The 21,286-nt window shown below is 37.1% G+C and overlaps 1 protein-coding gene across 1 annotated transcript in view; it reads right to left on the bottom strand.

The window, feature by feature from the left end:
• Positions 1-21,286, bottom strand: part of LOC103597649 (multiple epidermal growth factor-like domains protein 10) — a 110,745-nt gene that overhangs the window by 46,783 nt on the left and 42,676 nt on the right. The window contains exons 3-4 of the mRNA XM_008581520.1: positions 21,123-21,224; positions 19,760-19,860 (exon numbers count right to left, since the gene is read on the bottom strand). Coding sequence (XP_008579742.1) covers positions 19,760-19,860; positions 21,123-21,224 — 203 coding nt within the window. The remainder of the gene's footprint in view (positions 1-19,759; positions 19,861-21,122; positions 21,225-21,286) is intronic.

The raw sequence follows: 21,286 nt of genomic DNA on the forward strand, positions 1-21,286 counted from the left end.
TAAATATGTCAATTTGAGAGGACTTTGCCTCCTTTGTCCTATGTACTGATGGCATCTATGTTTGCAACGTATTGGAAGTGAACAGTCTTCAGGTCCAAATTTACCAATTTATCCTCCTTCAAGATATTAAAGCTATTTAAAATGCTGTTTGTATATCTCTAGTTTTTCAAAATGAGTGAAACAAGACTTCTTTGATACTGTATATTTAAAACAAAACAAAGAAATTGGATGTCGTGGCTGATAAAAAGAAGTGTCACCCATGTCCACAAATTTCAGATTTTTATGCTTATTCAATAGCGTAGTTTTCAACAAGTAATTTTATACTAAATAAATGTTATGTTAACTTATACAGTAAATTTATATTAATAAAATACTACTTTGTTTTTATATCTTGTGCATCCATATAAGATCTCATTTGACAAAAGAATTAATTCTACTACTTGAGAATTTGAAAACCTCTGAGTTCCCAGGAAGCTGGATTCAATCAGAGCGACCTGGGGTTTCACATATAATCTGAGAAGGGGCTGGTTATAAGAGGAGAATGTTTGGATATTCTATGGACAGGTCTCAATGCACTGCTCTCCTTTCTCCTCACTCCTTACATTTTTTCAGTCTTATTCTCTCCTTATTCATCTTTTTCCACTCATCTTACTTTCTCCACAAACTACTTCCTTGATATGCATTGTTACCATAGAAGCTACAGGTTAAAATTTGGTTTTAGTTGTAGTTGTACCGGCTCTTAACACCAGGGTGACCCCAAATAATTTCCACTCTACCACCTCAATCAACAAGTAAGAAAGGTAAGATTAAGCAAGCAGGCCTAGCACGTTTCCAATGATATCAAGGTAACACTACAATGGGTAAATAAATACATGATAAATTGAGTATATATTCCATAGGGTTAAGAATCAGGATTGCATATGCTTAGATCCCAATTCATTGTTTTTTGTTGCTCTTGGTTTGTTAATTCCAAAAGAGAAGCATAAGTAGATTTCTATATGCAGAATCAAAGGAGACCTCCTTCAGAATGTTCTGAGATCAATGAATAATCATACAAATGCTCTCATGTTTGATTCCTGATAGTGCAAACTCTGTGGTTTATGAAATGAATTCCAAGAAGTCCAGTCAATTATAATAGATGGGGGGAAAAATCCCATAATATTAATTTTAAAATCTGGGTTATTTTTATGAAAACTTTGACCTAACATTTGGTGAAAGTCTAAAACAAAATGTGGATGGGTCATTAGCAGAAAACAAATTTGCCTGTAAGTTAATTAGAAATTGAAAAGGGCAATCCACTTTCCCAATGATTTCCTTTTTCTTAATTAAAGCTAAAGCCAATGGAATCACCTCTGAGCACTGAAGCTTGAAGTTAAATAATGATCTAAATGATGGGAAATATTGTTGGGATGGATTCTAAAAGAACACAAAATTCTACTTCTATGGTGCAGGATTGTCACACAGCATTAGACTCTGTCATACAATTGCCATCTCTGCTCCATGCCCTTTCTCCACCATCTCTGGACTCTCCATATCTAGCAACAGCCCTCACCAAGCACCTACAAGATGGCCAGGAGCAAAGGGAAGCACAGAGGAGAACAGAATAGAACTTTCTATGTTCTCAGATGTCCCAACTCACCAAGTTGTAGAAACACTGACTATAGCATATGCAGTGACACAGACCCTCCCTAGGAGATTTGCTGAGCTAGATAGAGCCCTACCTCAGCCTCATCTTCCCTCATTCGACTTTGGATGCCACCTACTCTGGGCACTGAATTTCCATGACTAATAAACTCCACATGAGAAACCAAGGTAGGTTAAAGACATGAATTTGTCATGTAGGAAATCCCAAAGTGAATTAGAAAAGAAGTAAAGGAACAGAGGTCTACCTTAGCAAATAAATGTTCAGTAGCTTAGATCTCAAGGACAGGAATAAAAGGCTCATTATAAGTGTGGCTCTCCCATCAACAGGGGCAGATAGTCGTTTTATTCCATACCTGTGTCCTTTCCTCTTATTTTAAAAAGGGTAATTAAAACCAGGACAACCCTAACAAAGATGATTTATCCAATATGATTTTTTTCCCACACCTCTTTAAGAAAATTATTAAATATCATATTCTGAGTCTTCAGTAGCCTTTTTTAGAGTCCAGATATAAGCTGAATCTCAACCCATGCTCAGTACACAGCTACAGACACATAAAGTTGCAAGGGGCAGCCAAGGCACCTTTTCCCTGAAGAACTGGGAGGCAAGAGACACTGATGAGAAGAACAGGCCATTCTTTGAAGTGAGAGCTGTGGACAGGCTGTCTGCCTGACGGACAGGTGAGAACTGACATGATGACCCTGGAATCTTCTCTAATTAGGCTCCTATTTCAGCCTTAGTTCCTAAATCCATTTAAATCCCATTACCAATGCCACAGACCTCATTCCTTTCACTTGTAAATACTTGGATTTAGTACTGAGAGCCCTTAACTATACTCAATAGTTTTCTGTTCTGCCACACACATTTCCCTTTGGATTTATACCTAGAGATGCCAAAAAGGTAGAAAAAAGAGTGGGCAGACTAAAGACTCCCTTATAAAGCAATTATAACTCTAAAGACAATACATACCATTGGCCTAAAGGATATAAATAATAAATTCTTTTCAATTAAATTGGAAAGTTTTTCCAAGATAAAAACACCTCTTGAAAATAATTGCCTAACAGAAACACAAACCTTCCATCTTCCCTCGAAAGTTCCTTTTATTCTGATGTTATAAATAAAGAGCAGGTCACAAATCTTGTTTTCTCTCATTTATTCTGTGAGTTGCTACAGAGAAACATAGAATTTTAGACTTAAAGGTTACTTTACTGAACTGAACATCATTCCTGCATTTTTGAAACAAGAAAACAGACAAGGAAAATGGAATAATTTCCCCAGTATTTGTAGTTGGTGTTAAAGGCAGAAGTAGATTTAAACTCTGGTCCCTGACTCCCAGTGGACCAAAACTTATGATGGGTTTTAATGGGAGTGGGGAGGGGGCCAAGGGTGAAAAGGATGGTAGAGGGTGTGCTGGATCAGATACTACGGTGGGTGTACTAGGTGGCACGGAGTCAGGAGTCAGAAGATTCAAAGGAAGAAGAGGGAGAAAGCAAAGGGTCGATTTTCAAGATAAACTTTATCCTCCCCACATTTTTGTCTGCGGCCAATTACATGCAAAGTCTTTACAAAATCTAATCGCTACTAAAGGTTCAGTATAGAAAGGAATCATTTTGTTTTTATGTTTCCAAATATTACCCTATTGTGTTTGTTTATAAAAAAGAAAGGAAATTCTCTTTTCCTTCAATTAAATATTTATTGATGTACCAGGCACATTGCCACACTACTATGGATGCTAAGATGGCAGACTAGGAACTCTTAGTCTGTAGAGGAAGTCAGATATAGGAAAATGTTCAAAAATTGATTGTGGGTGATGGGTGTACAACTCTGTGAACATACCAAAAACCATTGAATTGTACACTTTAAATGGTTCAGTTGTATGCTATGTGAATTATATTTCAATAAAGCTATAATAAAAATACTGTGGGAGCTAAGGGAAGGAAGCAATTAATTCCAACTAGGGTGAGATCAAGAAAGATCTCATGAAAGAGAGAACATCTGAGCTGAGGAAGTGGACACCTTTGTAATAAAGTTGCAGAGAAGAGTGACCAAAAACAGCTGCCTCATACCCCATCCTCCTTGCATCCTATCCCCAAAGTTGCATAACCTACTGCTTGGGGTGAGGGGTTCTTAACCCCACACCACCAGTGGTCCACATGTGTGACCTACACAGATAGCGGATCAGTTATTGAGCAAGCAAGAGAACACTAGGAGCCTAGAAGTTTGCATTTGGTAAATACAATGAACAAAAAAACATGCCATCCTCAAAATTCCTTTCCCTCCACTCATAATATGGCTTTCATATCTCTTAAGAACAAATACAAAGATTGTCCTTGACAGACATTGCTAATTATACCCAGTGTCTATTCTTCCCTCAATTCTTATTAACAGAATCCCACTCTTACCAAGGATGGCAATGTGACCAGCAATAAACTACCTTTCTTGCCCCTTTTTCTAGATTGAAGTGAACAGTGCAGAAAGACAGACTCAACTGGTAAATGCTATTCCCCTTTTCTTCCTCTTTCCTGATGCCTGGTGTGTGGGAAAATGGCTGGTTCTGCAAAAATCATCAGGCAACTCTGAAGGAAGGGCCAAAAGAATCATGGAACCATTCACTCTGAATTCCTTGCAAGGATGAATGAATGCCATAAATCACCTAGTTCCAGATTTATCTTACATGAGGATAATAAACCTCTAGTATATGTATGATTCTTTTTCAGGTCTCTATTTCTTGCAGCAAAGCATGGTTCCTAACTAATACGCTGCCCTTTTGGGACATCTTTCAAGTGAGTCAGTTACTAAATTAAATAAGCATCCATACTAGCAAAATAAATTGAAGGCCCATATGTATAAGGAGGACCTACAAGAACTTAAAACTTCTACCATACCTGTGAAGTAAAGGTGTCATAACCTAAGTCCAAGTGTGATGGTCAAAAGATGTGATGGGAATTAAAAATCCTGCCATTAGATACATGTCTCATTCTCTCCCTGAAGTGCCATTTTGACTCAAATTGCAATGTGAGGAAAGTTAAACATGGGTACCATAAATCCTAAAACAATCACAAAAACAACAAAACTAAGAGTTATAGCTAATAAGCCAACAAAGAAGATAAAATAAAATCGTAAAAAACATTCAACCTAAAAGAAACCAGAAAAGAGAAAAATGGAAACAATAACAGATGGGACAAGCCAAAAGCAAACCCACCTATATCACTAATCGCATTAAATGTAAATAGTCTAAATATCTCAATTAAAGAACAGAGATTGTCAGATTGGATAAAGAAAGCAAGATCCAACTATATGCTGCTTATAAGAAATACACATTAAATATAAAAACAAATATATGAAAAGTAAAAGGATGTAAAAAGACATACTATGATAACACTAATCAAAAGAAAGCTAAAGTAGCTATAATAGTATCAAACAAAAAAGATTTCAGAGCAAAGACTACTATCATAGATAGTGAGAGTCACTTCATAATGATAAAGTATTCAACACATGAAAATGAGATAATAACATCTATACATCTAACAGAGTTTCAAAAACTGTAACAAGAAATAGACAAAGTGGGAAATTTGAATGAATAACCAGTCTCAATAACTGATAGGATAATTAGACAGAAAATAAGAAAAGATATAGATTTGTACATAAGTATCAAACAACTTGACCTACTTGACATTTATGGAACACTCCACCAAACAGAAGAATATATTTCCTTTTCAACTATATACAGAACATTTACTAAGTTAAATCACATCCTGAGCAAAAAAATGAGTCTCAGCAAATTTAAAAAGATTCAAAGCATATAAAGTATGTTTTCTGATCACAATGGAATTTAGTTAAAAATCAAAACAGAAAGATATCTGGAAAATACTTCAAAATATTTGGAAACTGATGACATTCTTAGAAAGTGAATGAAAATGAAATCACAACATGTCAAATTTTGTCAAATCCTGTTAAAGCAACACTGAGGGGAAATTTTATAGCACACAAGTGCCTACATTATGAAAGAACAAATGTCTTCAACTATTTATCTCAGCTTCTACCTTTAAGAACTAGAAAATGAAGAGCAAATTAAGCCCAAATAAAAGGGGGAAAAGGAAATAATAAAAATCAAAGCAGAAATCAATGAAAATAAAGAAAAAATAGAAAAGCAAAGAGAAAATCAATGTAGCCAATAAATTTAATAATCTAAATGAAATGGAGAGACTACCAAAGCTTACTCAAGTAAAAATAAATAACCTGAATGGACCTACATATTTTAAAGCAATTACACTGTGGCAAGTTCCCATAAAGAAAACTTCAGTTCCAGATGGCTTCAATGGTGAGTTATACCAAACATTTAAAGGAGAAATAATACTAATTCTACAAAAATTCTTTCAGAAAATTGAAAAAAAGGGAATACTTCCAATTTATTCTATGAGGCCAAAACTACCCTAACACCAAAACCAAAGACATTTGCAGTAAAAGAAAACTATAAACAAATATCTTAACATAGATGCAAAGATTCTAAACAAAATTTTAGTAAATTAAATCCAACAATATATAAAAAGAATTAAACTTCCTGACCAGGTGGGTTTTATCTCTGGAATGAAAGGTTTGTTTTAACATTTGAAAACCAACCAATGTAATTCACCATATTAACAAACTGGGGGTGGGGGGGGAGGGAAATCCTGATAAAAATTCTCTGCAAACTCGGAACAGAAAGGAGTTTCCTCAACCTGATAAAGGGAAAATGTGGAAAACCTACTACTAACATTATACTCAACAGTAAAAGAATGAATGCTTTCCTCCTAAAATTAGGAGCAAGACAAGGATGTCTGCTCTTACAATTTCTATGAAGCATTACACTGGTGGTTCTCATGAGCATAATAAGGCAAGGAAAAAAATAAAGGTCATCCAGATTGGGAAGGAAGAAGTAACACTGCCTTAATTTACAGTTTATGTAAATACACGTATTTAGGTAGAAAATCTGATGGAATCTACAGAAAAGCTACTAAAAAATAATAAAGTTTAACAAGGTTGCAGATAAAAATCAATATGCAAAACATCAATTATATTTCTGTATACTAGCAACAAAAAATCGGAAATTAACTTTTACAATACCATTAAAAATATAAAATACTTAAGGATAAATCTGACCAAAAATGTGAAAGACCTGTACACTGAAAACTAACAACATTGCTGAGAGAAATTAATGAAAAATTGACAAGACTATCAACCAACTTGACCTATTTGACATTTATAGAACACTCCACCCAACAATAGTAGAATATACACATTATCTTAAATAGTTAGATTGACCTTGTTTATGATTCAGATGACTTAATATTGTTAAGATATCAATTCTCCCCCCAATAGATCTATAGATTCAATGCAATTTCAATCAAAATCCCAGAAACCTTTTTTGTAGAAATTGACAAGTTGATATTAAAATTCAAATAGAAACACAAAGTACCTAGAATAGCCAAAACAACTTTGAAAAAGAAAAACAAAGTGAAGGACTAACACTATCTGATTTAAAGACTTATTATCAAACTATGGTAAATAAGACAATGTGATGTTGGTATAAATATAGACATATAATTCAATGTAACAGAATAGAGAATCCAGAAATAAATCCACACAAATATAGACAGTTGTTTTTTGACAAAGACACAAATGCAATTTAGTAAAAAACCAACAGTCTTTTCAACAAAGCTGGAAAAATTGGATATCCATATGCAAATAAATAACAAATACATAATCTTACAATGTATACAAAAATTAACTCAAAATGAATCATATATCCAAATGCAATACTTAAAACTATAAAAGCTCTAAAAGAAAACATGGCAGAAAATTTTGTGACCTTGATTTGACCAACGAATTCTCAGATACAGCACCAAAAACACAACCTGCAAAAGAACACTTTAATAAATCTGTTCATCAAAAGCGAAAACTTCTACTTTTCAAAAAACTCCGTTAAAAGAATGAAAAGATGAGTCACGGTCTAGAAGAAATATTTCCAAAAACTATATCTGATGAAGAATTTGTATCCAGAATATATAAAGAACACTCAATAAGACAACAAATAGCTTTATAATAAATAAATAAATGGGCAAAATATTTGAACACTTCACCAAAGAAAACATACTAATGGCAGATTAGCTCATGAAAAGGTGCTCAACATCATTAGTCACTTAAACAGTGCCAATTAAAACCACAATAAGATAGTGATACTCATCCATTCAAATGACTGACATTCAAAAGACTGACTACATAAAGTGTTGGCAAGGATGTGGATAAACTACACTCTCAGACATTGCTAGTGAGAACATAAAATGGAGAACTACTTTGGAAAAATTTGGCAGTTTCTTAAAATATGTATGGACATCTGGGTTGTTTCTAGTGTGGGGCTATTACAAACAAAGCAGTTCTGAACACTTGTGTACAACTACCAGATGATTCAGCCATTCCACTCCAGGAATTACCCAAGAGAAATGAAAGCACATATTCATAGAAAGACTTGTATGTAAATTTTCAGAGCATCCTTATTTGTAACTGTCAAGACCTGAAGACAATAAAAATGTGATAAATACGTGAAAAATAAATAAATTGGGGTATATACAATAGAATGCTACTCAGCAATAAAAAGCAATGAATTAATGATGCACATGACAATGTGGATGAACATCAAAGTGATTATGCTGAGTGAGAGAGACCAGACATAAAAGAGAACATACTGTGTGATTCCATTTATATAAAGCTCCGGAAAACATGAACTAATCTAGAGTGACAGAAAGCAGATCAATGGTTGCCTAAGGAAAAGGGAGACAGGGAGGAGTGGATGGGAGAAATTACAAAGCGGTGGGAGGGAACATTCGCCTGTGATGAATAAGTTTGTTATCATGATTGAGGCAGGGTTTCATGGTTGTATACACATGTCAATTCTTAGCAAATTGTACACTTAAATATGTGCAGCACAGTTTATTTTCTGTCAATTTTACTTCAGTAAAACTGGTTTAAAAAATACGAAAAAATCCCTAGAACTTAAGGAGAGCTGCCAGAGGGGACATAGAGCTCTCTCTCTATACAAAAGAGAGCAGAGAAAAAAAAAAATCTGAGCTAACACTAAAATCTTGTACATGTCTTGCAATTTCAACAAGACTATGTGATCATTAGTGGTGGACTCTCCAAATGCCTGGGAAGGAATTGGCTTTAGACTCTCCCAAGAAATATTTATTTGGGGAAATGCTAATACTAAAAAATCACAATGCAATGTTCTACTAAATATTTCCTCTACAAAGTAAATGACTTATACAGAAAAAAAAAAAAACAGTTTTGTTGAAATAGACGATTGTAATGGATCCCACACAAGGGATTGAAATATCATATGTGGAGCACATAATCCTATTCATTTATTTGAGAATGTAAAGAGTTTTTTATCTTAATTTCACATTTCTATAGGCATTATCTATTTTGGCCACAACTCTCACATTGTGTCTCTTTAGGTGGAATCAGATTTAAGTAACTTAAGTATCATGATCCTAATGGATCATAGTTTCAAAATGTTAACAAGCACTGGAGTAAACTCTAGTTTTCCCAAGCACAAATTCCTAACAAGTTAGCCTACAACAGGTCTAATGATACAATTGCAAATTTATTCAACTTGAGAAGGATTTCAAAATTGTCAGCATACAGTTTAGAGAAGAAACCAGAAGAAAGGCAGCATCATTTGGGAGAGAATGTTTCCCTGCTGGTCCTGTCTGTCTATGTCTACAAGGAAGGCGTGACAATCCTGTGGGAAGTGCCACACCAGGCTCTTCTGGTTTTAGAACAGCATTTCTCTGGGTCCAACCACTCTATGAAGCCATGGAATTCTTTCACACATATTCCCTCCCACAGCATGTTTGCCACCACATGGCATCTTCCCTGGTCTGCCCTATTTCATCTTGCTGACACTTGTTTCCAGACACTTTGCTTCCAGTTATCTACTGCATCTGAATCACATGTTAATCATGAAGGCCAGCCCTCCGGAAGGTTAACAGGGCAATGGAGGCCATAGTTGGGGTTACCACTTTTCTGACTCAATGTCCTTCCCTCCTTGGTGATGTCCCTGGACATTTCCTTTTGGACTCTGGTGCCCTCATGCTCTTTCCACTCTCCTTCCCTGTCTACACCAGCTTGTGAATAAATGGAGTCCTCATACCCAAGGGTCAATGACTAATAACAACTAAGATCACTTTCCTCGTCAGGATCCTTTGCATTTCAGAATGGAAGCCTTAAGCCAAATGTGTAAATTAAGCAGTGTAATTTCTTCAAAAAGGGAACAGGTGGGGAATCGAAAGAAAGCTGGCAGCAAGGCCTTTGCTACTGTCCCACAAAAACCAGGGAACACAAACCCAAATGCCTTCAGGGGCAAGAAGGATAAATGAGAGGAGAGTTGCAAGTCAGGGAAAGCTCAGAGAGCACTTGCCCATCCAAAGAGCATAGAAGTCTTTGGTCTTCTTTCTATTGCCACATGGGAATATCAGGCCCATGTTATCAATCGCCATAACATGCTTTTTAAGGAAGATGGAAGTCCCAAGTTTTGTTAAATTTTTTAAAATTTAAAACACTCTATGGACCAAATAAAACATGATTATATATCAGATCATCCAGCCTACTGGTTTGTCACCTCTGGCATAGACTACTGGCCTACTTTATGAAAACAACAGTGAAGGTCCGAAAAGAACACAGAATAAAAGGCTTCTAAATTTGACAGGTCACATTTTTAATTTCAGTCTTTTTTCTTAATTTTAGTTTTTGACCCTGTATCAATTGCCAAGTCTGTCATTCATATAGCTAGTTTGGATTTAACATCAAGAGCCACTCATGTGCGTACATATTGACACCAGTAGTTTTGGTGAACAACTGTTTGCTGTGAAATGCCTCTGTTGATAATAATTAGAAATTTGGAGGAGAGGTCTGGTTGATGCTGTCCGTATCAGGGAGGCTAGTAAAATAGACATTTCCTCTATGCCATAGCAAAAGTTAGGAAATGTCTCTTATTCCCCCATGGCTCAATTAAAGATTTCCCTTTCTTGAGTTGATAAAATATGGTTGTCCTTAGAAAAAAATTAAAGCTCAAAAAAAATCCCTAATAAAGTGTAAATATTTACAATGATCTAATAAATGTATAGAAAAGCAAACTGAATCCCTTAAAGCAGTGTTTTCCAAATAAGTAGAACCTAAGGACTATTAGTCCCATCATGCTCTTGGAAAAAAAAGATGGGGGGAGGGGTGAAGCAAGGAATTCCATGGTCGAATAAGCTTGAAACATGTCTTTACAGCAGGCATTCCCAGAGCCTTTAAAAGGCTAAAGTAAGTCTTCAAGAAAGGGTATCCAGCATATGGCATGTCCCAAACTAATTGGATAATGCAACAGTAAATTCTGTAGGAGTGTTCCACAGCTCACACTAGAGGCGTGCAACTACAGATACATAATACCCAGGATCCAAGTTTCTGGAAACCTATACTCCTCCCTGAATCAATAAGTAGATTTCAATTGTGTTGGCACATTTCTTTCTAAGTCCCTCAATTCCACGTTAAGTATGATACATTAACTTGGTTGTTGTCTTTAAGCTTAAACATCCATCAGGGTGGCTGCCATATCTTTAAACTTGACATAACTGCCTTTGTCACACCACACACCCCGCTGGTCAGGGAGGCCCACCTTGAGATAATGCTGCCCTCTGTGACCTAGTAAAAAAGCCTGCTTTTCTATGTGGTGATTCTCTTGGAGCTCCAGCTGATTTCCCTCAAACATTTTCTAGAATTATTTATCAGAAAAAAAAAAAATAGGTCTGGACCTTGGTATATTACCACAACTGAAGGAAAGAGCAGTGTCAATGTAGCATGGATTCTATCAACAAATCAGTCTCCCTCTCCCTTCAGCATCTCTGTGTGTGGCCCAGATGGTTACACTAGGTTTACCATTGGATTATCTGTGAAAGTATTGGCAGTTGCTATCCTAAACTAAAAAAATGCAAGATCTGTCACAACCTGGTCATGTCAATGCTTTGTGGTTTGTCACTTAGATCAAAATGTGTTTTGTTATTATTTGAAAATTATTTTGCCCTAAAAAGATTTGAGCCGTAGTACAATAAAAACCGCTTCACAGTTCTGAGCTTTTATATTAGCTATTATCTATCCCTGCAAGGGGACTGCATAAATTATTAGTCCTGTAAAAATTCTACCTGTCCTGCAAAAACTGCAGCTTCAGGAACTCATTTTCTAGAGATAAGGCAAGGATTTTTCATTGTGTCCCTCTGGCTCTGTCTCCATGGGACTCTAAAGTCAGGCTTTCTCAAGCAAAAAAATAAATAAATAAATAGGCATTTGATGATTTCCACCTGTGTAGATTGACACTATCTTGAATTTCCAGTGGGTTTTTAAAAATTAAATTTGTAGTTTCTAATCCTAAGTAGCAAGCAAGCATTAGCAATCACTAAAGCAACAAAGGTTTCCTGCATTATTTATTAGATTTCCTATCTTCACTGCCATCAGAGACCAACAACCAAAACTGGAAAACAGAAGTTTAGGTTCCACTAGATGTGTGGGAAAATTGGAATCTCTGCTGGTGCACTATGTGGACAAAGAGCCTCTGAATCAAGTCCGACTCCATAGCAACAGAGTACAGGGTCCCTATGGAAACACCAAAAAATCCACTGGCAGTGGCAGGAAGGGCATCGTGGGTAGGTATACTCAGGAACATACCAGCTGATTGTTGTCAGTGCAGGGTCTCTTGACTAGCCTAACAGGATTGTTTCACTTTTATCTCTACTCAAAAAGGTCTGCTAAAAAGAGTCTGTAGACTAAGGTTTCTGGAAATATTTGACCAGATCACATACAACTTTATTATTAAACAAGCCTGTGAGAATCAAACAAATCCAGAACAGAATGTGCTGGCTGCCTTAAACTTCAAAGAGAGGTGCTCCTCTTCTCCTTAAGCTCTCACCTTGCTCCCCTAGGTCCACCAGAAAAGCCTAGCTCTCCCTGAAACAGCCCTCTGCCAAGGACAGAATCTTCACAGCACAAAATAAGGTGTCTTGCCCCACACCCCAATTCCTCTCTGCCTGAAAAATCTGGGAACAAAACTTTTCAGCAGGAAAAGACCAAAATGACTCAAAGACTAGATAAAGAATTAAATGTGGCCTTACATAATCGCCAGGTGTGGGAAGAACGTACCCTCAGTGCAGCTCTTATTGAAAGTCTTGTCCAGTTGGCCAATTTGCCTCAGCCTGCCAAGTCTTCTCCTAACAGACCCTCCTGTGCCTGACACTGAGGCAAAATGTGGCCATTGAAAATCCTTTTCTATCCCCTATACAATGCTGTGACAATATGATCCTGAGTTAGCTTGTCAAATATTTCAGCCCACAAAGAGGAAGATAATTATTCCTGGGGACAGTAGCAGGAACATTAAATAAGACCTTCCAGTTAATGGCAGAGGGAGGTGTAATAGGAGCCTATGGCCAGGGACCTCCACTGATATCTCCACGATTCTAGAGGTCCAAAATGTCATGGGATGCCACACACTCTAACACAAGGATGGCGAATGTGGGGCACTCCAGCCACACACTGCCACTTCAATGCCCATGGCAGAAATCACTAGTGGGTCACTCTGCTCTTTCTCTTTTAACCCAGACATGGCTACAGAATCCTAAACACAATGTTCCAGGCAGCCATTTCCAAGACGTGGCACTCTCTCTTCCCAAAATGAAGCTTTTTTAAAATTCCAGTCTAATATGAAATATTCCAATACAAAAATGATAAATAGGGGAAAATGTATGGGTATATGGCAAACAGCCATATGGTCCCCCAAATGCTACCTGTGTAACGTATTTGTCTCCTGGAAGGAAAAGAGTCCCGGGTAAGTGAGCTGTGGGTATTTTCAAGCTCTTGCCCTAAAATTTGGGTTTAAAATTCATTACATTCAAACAAAAATAAAGTTCATCTGCAGAGCTATTTATTATATAAACATCAACCACAGTTCCAGCTCCTTATTTGCCTATAGCTAGTTCTGTTTTACATAAAGTTGGCCAAGTTAAAAATCAGCTGTGAATATTCATTCACTGCTCTGGTAATCAATTGTCACACTCCTCTCTGCTAAGAACAGGAAATCATATACAGTTCAGTGTGTGGGAGTTAAGGCTTCTTATTTACGGTTCCAAAGTTCTCTTAACGGGTGCCAAAGACAGGCAGGGAACATCCATGGGAACTGATCTTTCACCGCAAGAGCTAGCCTGCAAGGCAGTAGAGTGGGTGACCCAGTCCCAAACCTCTTCCCTCTGTCCTCCCTCCAAGCCACACTGTCTGAAAGCCCCCAGTAGAACTTTAACTTGGAGTTAGCATTTGAATTTCTTAATCTAACAAAACTAGGGTAACAGACTTAAGTCTATCCCAAAGGAAACAGTCATTAGAATGGTACCTTCCTTTGCAGCAGCTTCCAGTAGGACAAGACATGGCATCCTGGCCAATGAGAATGGTAGCTGGGCTGGAGAAGGGATCTCAGGCCATCTCCTTTGTCCATTCAGGATTCTGCTGCAGGCAACCCTGCTCACAATGATGTGCTTTCTCTGCCATCAGCCAAGGTGAAGCCAAAGCCATCCGAGTGAGAATGAGAATGTATGTCCAGCCTTGTCTCTGGATTAACCAATCCTTCCTACAGAGGGGTAGCTGCCAACCTCCCACTCTATTGCTCTCTTCTGCTGCTTTTCCAAGTCCCATGTAACTAAATCTATATGCAATCTCCAACTTGCTAAGACATCGAGTTCCAAAGATGTGTTTGGGAATCAGTTGTATGTACCTCCAAACATATTTTCCTGCAGTTACAATGTTATAAAGAATGGTTAGGTCCCTGGGGCAGCTTCAAAAACTCATTTCCTCCAAAATGTTATTAAACAACTACAGTACCATGGACATCATGAGTCTCAACTCCTTTCCGCGGGTCAGTGCATTCACATTTCAGCTCAGGCTCCCCTTGCTGAAATGGATCAGAGGTTATTCCTCCCTCCACAGTGCTCATGGTGGAAGGTGGTGGGAGAACCCAGAGGCTGCCCTGGCTCCACATCATCCCTGCAGCTGCAAACAGTTGAGATCTTGGGAAAAGAGGCCCTGTGGAACTTGGGGGTGAGGAGAGAATGAGCACCCGTGATGCCGATGAGGGTCAGGGGCTTGGATGGGCCTGGGCCTCCTGCTGGTTTGACCCCTGGGGCATTTGTTAGTCAGTTCTCAGTCTCAAATTGTCTCCTTTACTAGCCCCCAAATCAGCCTGTTTCTCCTTCCATTTCCACTGCCACCTGTTGTTTTTAATGTGTTTCTGGGGCTGTCTGATGAATAAAGCAGTCTCACTTCATCTCCCACCCTGCTCCTTTCCTTAAAGCCAAAAGGCAAATGGCTCACAAACAAAATTTTAAAGAGAACAGCATCACTAGTAATTAAGGAAATGCAAAATAAAGCAAGGTACCATTTTTTCATCAAACAGGTTGAAAGCAATAGTAACATCTATAGAGAAGGGAAAAAGGAAAGAAGCAAAGGAAGAGGAGAGAAGGAAGGAAAGGAGGAAGGGGAACAGTCAGGAGGGAATAGACATGAACTGGCAATCTTGGAACACAATGCATTTAGGCCAATTGTGTTATGCATCTTTTCATTTTAGGAACATGATCAAAATTCTAAATTAGAGAACTTTATGGAATCGTGGGCAGGTGGGGAAGTGGGGACAATGGGAAGATGGAACCTGTCTGGAGACTGCTGATATTGTGGAGGAAATTAATACCCTGGAGAAAGAACCACATAGCTGCCACTCTAGTAACTTCAGACTATACATGGGATGAGCCCAAAGCTAAGGTGGAAGAGGGCAAACAAGATGGCACGAGAGGTTGTGACTTCACTTCCAAACATAGCCACGAGGTTTGCAAAATACAATCGGATATCATTTTAATGTTTACAACAGATGTGCGGTCATAGAAGATAAGAATTATATGAAAAGATCACATGATTGTCAGTTATCATGATAGTTAGGCAAAGGGAAAAAAAATTACCTATGTTAATGGCCAAAGACATGCAAAATTCAATCATTTGGGGTAGCCAACTGGGTTGAGGGTTCTAATCTAACTTGAAACTAGTACTAAAAAACAATACTTAGGTCTAAGCAATACAGGATATACCATCTAGAACAGATGATGGGCTCAGTATGCTCCATCAGGGTAGTAATAAAGGACCATGTTCTCTGGCATTTAAAAATCTCAGCAAACAACACAAAGAAATATTATGTAGTTTGTATTGGTTTTGTTTTCTTTGTTTGGTGGCTGGCTGCTGGGGGAAACAGGACCCTTGACTGTGGTGTTACAAGGCTGCACTGTAAACAACTGAGGTAACCGGCCGGCTCCCTATTACGCAGTTTTTAAAAAGAAGGAAATTGTGTCACATGCTACAACGTGGATGAACCTCAAGGACATCACGCTAAGTAAAATAAGATAGTCACAAAAGGACAAATACTGCATGATTCCACTCATATGAGGTATCTAGAGTAGTCAAAATTATAGAAGGAGAAAGTAGAAAGGTGGTTGCCAAGGGCTGTGGGGAGGAGAGAAGAATTAGTTTTAAATGAGTATAGAGTTTCAGTTTTGCAAATTAAAGTTCTAGAAATATGTAGCACAACAATTGACTAGACTTAACACTTCCAAACTGTGCACTTAAAAGTGGTTAAGATGGTAAATTTAATGTTACATGTTTTTTACCACAATAAGAATAAATAAATATCAAGAAAAAAGTCAGCAAATTGAAAAGAAACCACCAAAATTATATTAAAAAATAAAACAAAAAATATGAGATGACATAATTATTTGCTTAGAGGGTAACTATCTTTCAACCTTGTGAAGATTTTGAATTAAGTATAGAAATGTGTAAGAATCAAAATCTGTAGCGTTCATAATTTTAGTTTTAAGAAGATACTTATGATATTTAAGAGAATGTGGTTTGTAGAATAAATGGTCAGCCTTCTAATTTTATTTTTAAATGTGTAGTGAAATAATTGATGAAAAATGCTATTTAAAATTGAAATCTTACAAATACTATAACATTTAAGAGAACTTAAGAGTTCGCCTTATTTATAAGTTGAATTTGTTAGATTTATAAATATTACTCAGGTATATGGGAAGGTTTGTCAGCCTGGAAGCTGAATTACTTAAAATAAAAATAAAATTTATTAAGTGTACAAATTCCATTTTAAAAACTCAAAGGTGTTTAAGTTTATAAAACATTAGTCAAAGCCTCTTAATGTGTTTGTTAAAACTTGTTAGACTGTTGAATGAGACACCTGTAAGCTAAATTTTGCTTAAGAAACAACTATGTTTTTGTATTTATGACTATACTAAATCAAATATTGATTATTAAAATGAAAGTAAACCTCTGAGTAGGCTTTTCTGTGTTGTGCACACGTGTGTGCACACGCACACGTACCCATCCCCCACCACACACAGAGGCACCATAAACTTCACATTTAACAAATACTAAATAGCAATTAGCATATCAGGGGGGTCTGGCTTGGTGTACCAAAAATTTATTGCCTTTGTAGTTTGAGATAAAAAAATTTTTTAAATTATAATATAAAAAATAATTCCACCTTTAAACTTGACTGCATTTCCATTTTGACAATAGCTACATGTATTACAAATCTAAAATCAGAAAAAGGGTGGGCTCTTTTACTTCAGGGACACTCTCGAGATTGTGAAAGCAGAACCAAGAATCATGTGTCCTTTCTTCCTTCTCTATCCACAAGTGCCAGCTGTCGAGCGTGCAGAAGAGTTACTGGGAGGCATTCCCAAGAACAAGAAAGTAAGAGAAGCTTAATCATCTCTGGGGGTTAAGAAATGAAATCAAGACATCAGAGTGGAGAGATGCAAGATACCCTTAAAGAGACCAAGCTCCCAGGCTAGTGAGACCAGACAGTAAGCTGATTAAATATATTAACATATCTATAGGAAAAATGTTTCAGTCTCCAGGGGCAGTTGGTCAGCCAAAAAGGCCTAGAAAAAGGAGAATTTTATAGGCAAACACTAGAGGTGTCCATCTAAGCAGTCCAGGGGATACCTTGCAAGCTGTCTAGTGGGAGATAAAAGTTATTTTTAGCAATGTAATTTTAGGCATGACAGTGCTAGTGGAATTGCCTACCTTTCTAAGAAGGGCTGCACTATTGAATAACATGAAAGAGGTGTTGGGCTACGGAAGGCTGAAACCCTCTCTCTAACTGACCTTGCTTGGATCCACACGCTCTGCACCAGCTTGCCAGTAAAATCTAGCTTCCCACATGCCAGGCCTTCAAGGAGAGAAGGTATGGCCAGAAGACAAAGAACCCCTCTCCAAGCTCTGTGTAACTTAATGAAATAGCATCCTGGCTTTATATATAAGTCCTATGATCTGGGTGAATAGAAATATATCCTGGGAGATAAAAGTACTCTCTGATTGTGTTGAAAATGGAGCTTGTGAGGTTAAACCCTGGAAAGGGCACCAAGACAATCTCATCTGAGGCCCCTGGGAAGTGGCAGGCCTCCCCACCCTCCACCTTGTGTGTGCTCAGTGCTGCTTTCTTTTGAAAATTTCCCATCAGCCCAGGCCACTGAGATCAGTTCATGATTATTCTCTAAGATGTTTGATTATAAACATGTAATTTTTCTTATTCAGCATCATTATTAATAAAAGAGATGCAAATTAAGAAAAAAATTAGCAAAGGGAAAATTGGCTCAGAGTGTAAGCAAAAAGGATTCTCATTTACTGCTGGTGGGTTTACAAATTGGAAAGATACCAAAAGTCTTAGAAATATGTACTCACTTACTTAAGGGTATGAACAACTATCTAACCACAATGATGTCTTTTAGAGTAGTTCACAATAGGTAAAACTTGGAAATCATATAAACAGTTGAGATTAAATAAATACCTATAATGCAATAATATACTAACATTTGCAATATTTACAGAAATATTTTTACTAACCAGGAAAGACATTCACAGCATATTTTTATTTTCTTCTTTGTGTTTAGTTACATATTTTAATTTTTTTCTATGACATTTATTATCATACTCATATATAGCCCTGGTTCTGAATCAAAGTTGAAGAGCTGCCCCTGTCTGCATAAAGAATAGAATCCAGGCGTGGTAAGAAGATGAAACATGTTCTGATCCAAGTCCTCCCTCTATTAGACAGCAAAGGAACCTCAAAGAATAATAACATGCTGAGGCCACCCAGCTGTGTGACAGCAGGGCCAGAGCTATCACCCGTCTCTGCAGATTCCTAAACTCAGATCTGTCCAGTCATTCCTCGTGCCTCCAAATTACAGCAGAACCTTGTCTCCATACTACTCAACATCAGTGCCTCCACTCAGAAAGCAGAGGTGCACCTCTAGCTGTGTGTTGAGCCAAAATGCTTGAATAGAATAGCTTCTAATGATCTCTCTTCTAAGTGACCTACACACAATAGTAACAAACCTCAATTGCAAACTGCATCCCACATGATATTCTAGGATTCTCTGAAGTGTATCATAAAATACCAAACTTCTCTCAAAATATTTCAGCACAAATTGGTGAGACAGGAGGAAACAGAAGAGGGAAATAACAATGAAAAAGTTCTACCTTCTGACCCAAACTTGTCATTTCTTAGTGTGAAAACTCCCCTACATTCGATGAGCCTCATTGTTTTATGCACCAGAAAAGAACATACTGGCCTCTCAGAAGTTGACTCAGGTCAGCTGCGGGAAAGTTACGTCTCTGTTCTCTTCTGTGACCTTAGTCCAATGACTCCTGACCACTTTCCAGTGAGACATTTATCGAAGAATTGCAATTAACTCTGCCACATCCGGCCTTGAATCATCTTTCTGTAACAGCTGTTTTCCTCTCAAGCAACATTCATTTGGAGACTTTTGATAGGACAGGGGAACAGAGTTAATGCTTCCCTCATTACACAGGGCAAGAAAGTAGCCAAGAGTGAAAGGGAATGTTCAAAGATATCCCATCTCTCCAGGCCTCCATCTCAGCTGCCATTAACAGAAGCAAACCAGCCATGGGAAAAACAAGTTAACTTCAAAGGGATAAAGTCTTACTTACGAACACACATTTCCCCGCTTTCATAAAATCCAGGACAACACTGGGATTTGCGCCTATACATGGTTTTTTCCCCATGTCGATAGGCTGTCCGATAACTGATTCTATATAAAGGGAAAAATCACATGATTAGTTCTTTTGACCTACAATTTGATGAGAAATAATTTCTATTTTAATAAAAGAGTGCAATTAAATATAATAAAAAGCAAAGTACTTCAAAATAAGAAGAAACATGAAATATATGTCTTGATCAATATTATGCTAACTTATCAATTTGCTGAGAATATGTTAAGACTCCCTATTTACATCGACCTATACTTTATTTTGAGAGATCAGACATTTTATGATTTCCCTACTTTTACTTATCTTGAGATGTATTGAAAAGTATTGATTAATTTTATATATGATACCCATCAAGGTATCATTCATTTACATATGTTTTAAAGGAAGAATTCACAGAATTCCTTTAAAAATCTATCTCATCCCACTGTAAAATAGAAGGCTAATAGACAAAAGACATTTCCATTTAACTCAAACATCATTCATTTACGTTTTACTGGGGAAGACAGATCTGATAGAATTTATTTAAGACACACATTAAACAAATAAGTAGATCATATCATAGCAGGTAATGATTAAATATTGTGAAGAAAAAGCTTGACTCAGTGAACAGAATGTGACAGGAAGAGAATTCTAGTTTAGATAGAGTGGTCAAGGACAGGTTGTGTGAAGAAATGACATTGATTATAATATCATTTAGTGCAGTATGTCCCTCTCAACCTGCTCAGCAAGTGCCCTGCTCAACCCATAAGTTGTATAGCTATAAATACTTTACTAATACTTTACTAAAACTAGGGTATCAGGCTTCCCTTCTATATTAACATTAATACTTAATATTTTGGTTTTGTTTCTCTGTTCACATTTATAGGAAAAAATATGGCTTGTTTTACTTAAGGGTCAAATTTGTTATCCTGGATTGAGTCAGATTTTCAATTAGAAACATACGTTGATATGAGTTTCCTGATATCAGCTGATGTCCATATTTAAGAGAGTCTCCCCCAGTTAATGCATGACACAGAAGCTAGGTAAATTATTGCTAACCAAATGATGATAAACAGCAGACATTTTCTCCATAGTTAAGACTGTAAGCTCCTTCAGGGTATAGATTACTTCTCTGCTTTTCTATATCCCCTGTGATCTGGAAAAGGGCTAGGACAGTAGCAAGCCCTCAGTAATTATCCACTGAATAAAGAGATGCACTTTCTTGATAATTAATATCTCTGATGGTATCAGACTCCATTCCCAGTTAGGCAATCTCATAAATATATCTGAGAGATATAAAAAGCTCCTATCTACATTCTATTACCTGTGCCGTGTACATTTAAACCAGTTCAGGATGTCAGTGCAGCTAGTGTAGTAAATTTGATCAAAGGGATGTGGGTATGACTCTTGCACAGTCACCGAGTAGCTGAAAAGAAAAAGGAAAAACAGGAATCAGTATTTCTCTTCTTTACATGAATGATATGCTAT

The sequence above is a fragment of the Galeopterus variegatus genome, unplaced genomic scaffold, assembly GCF_000696425.1.
Source record: "Galeopterus variegatus unplaced genomic scaffold, G_variegatus-3.0.2 Scaffold2376, whole genome shotgun sequence".
Classification (NCBI taxonomy): Eukaryota; Metazoa; Chordata; class Mammalia; order Dermoptera; family Cynocephalidae; genus Galeopterus; species Galeopterus variegatus.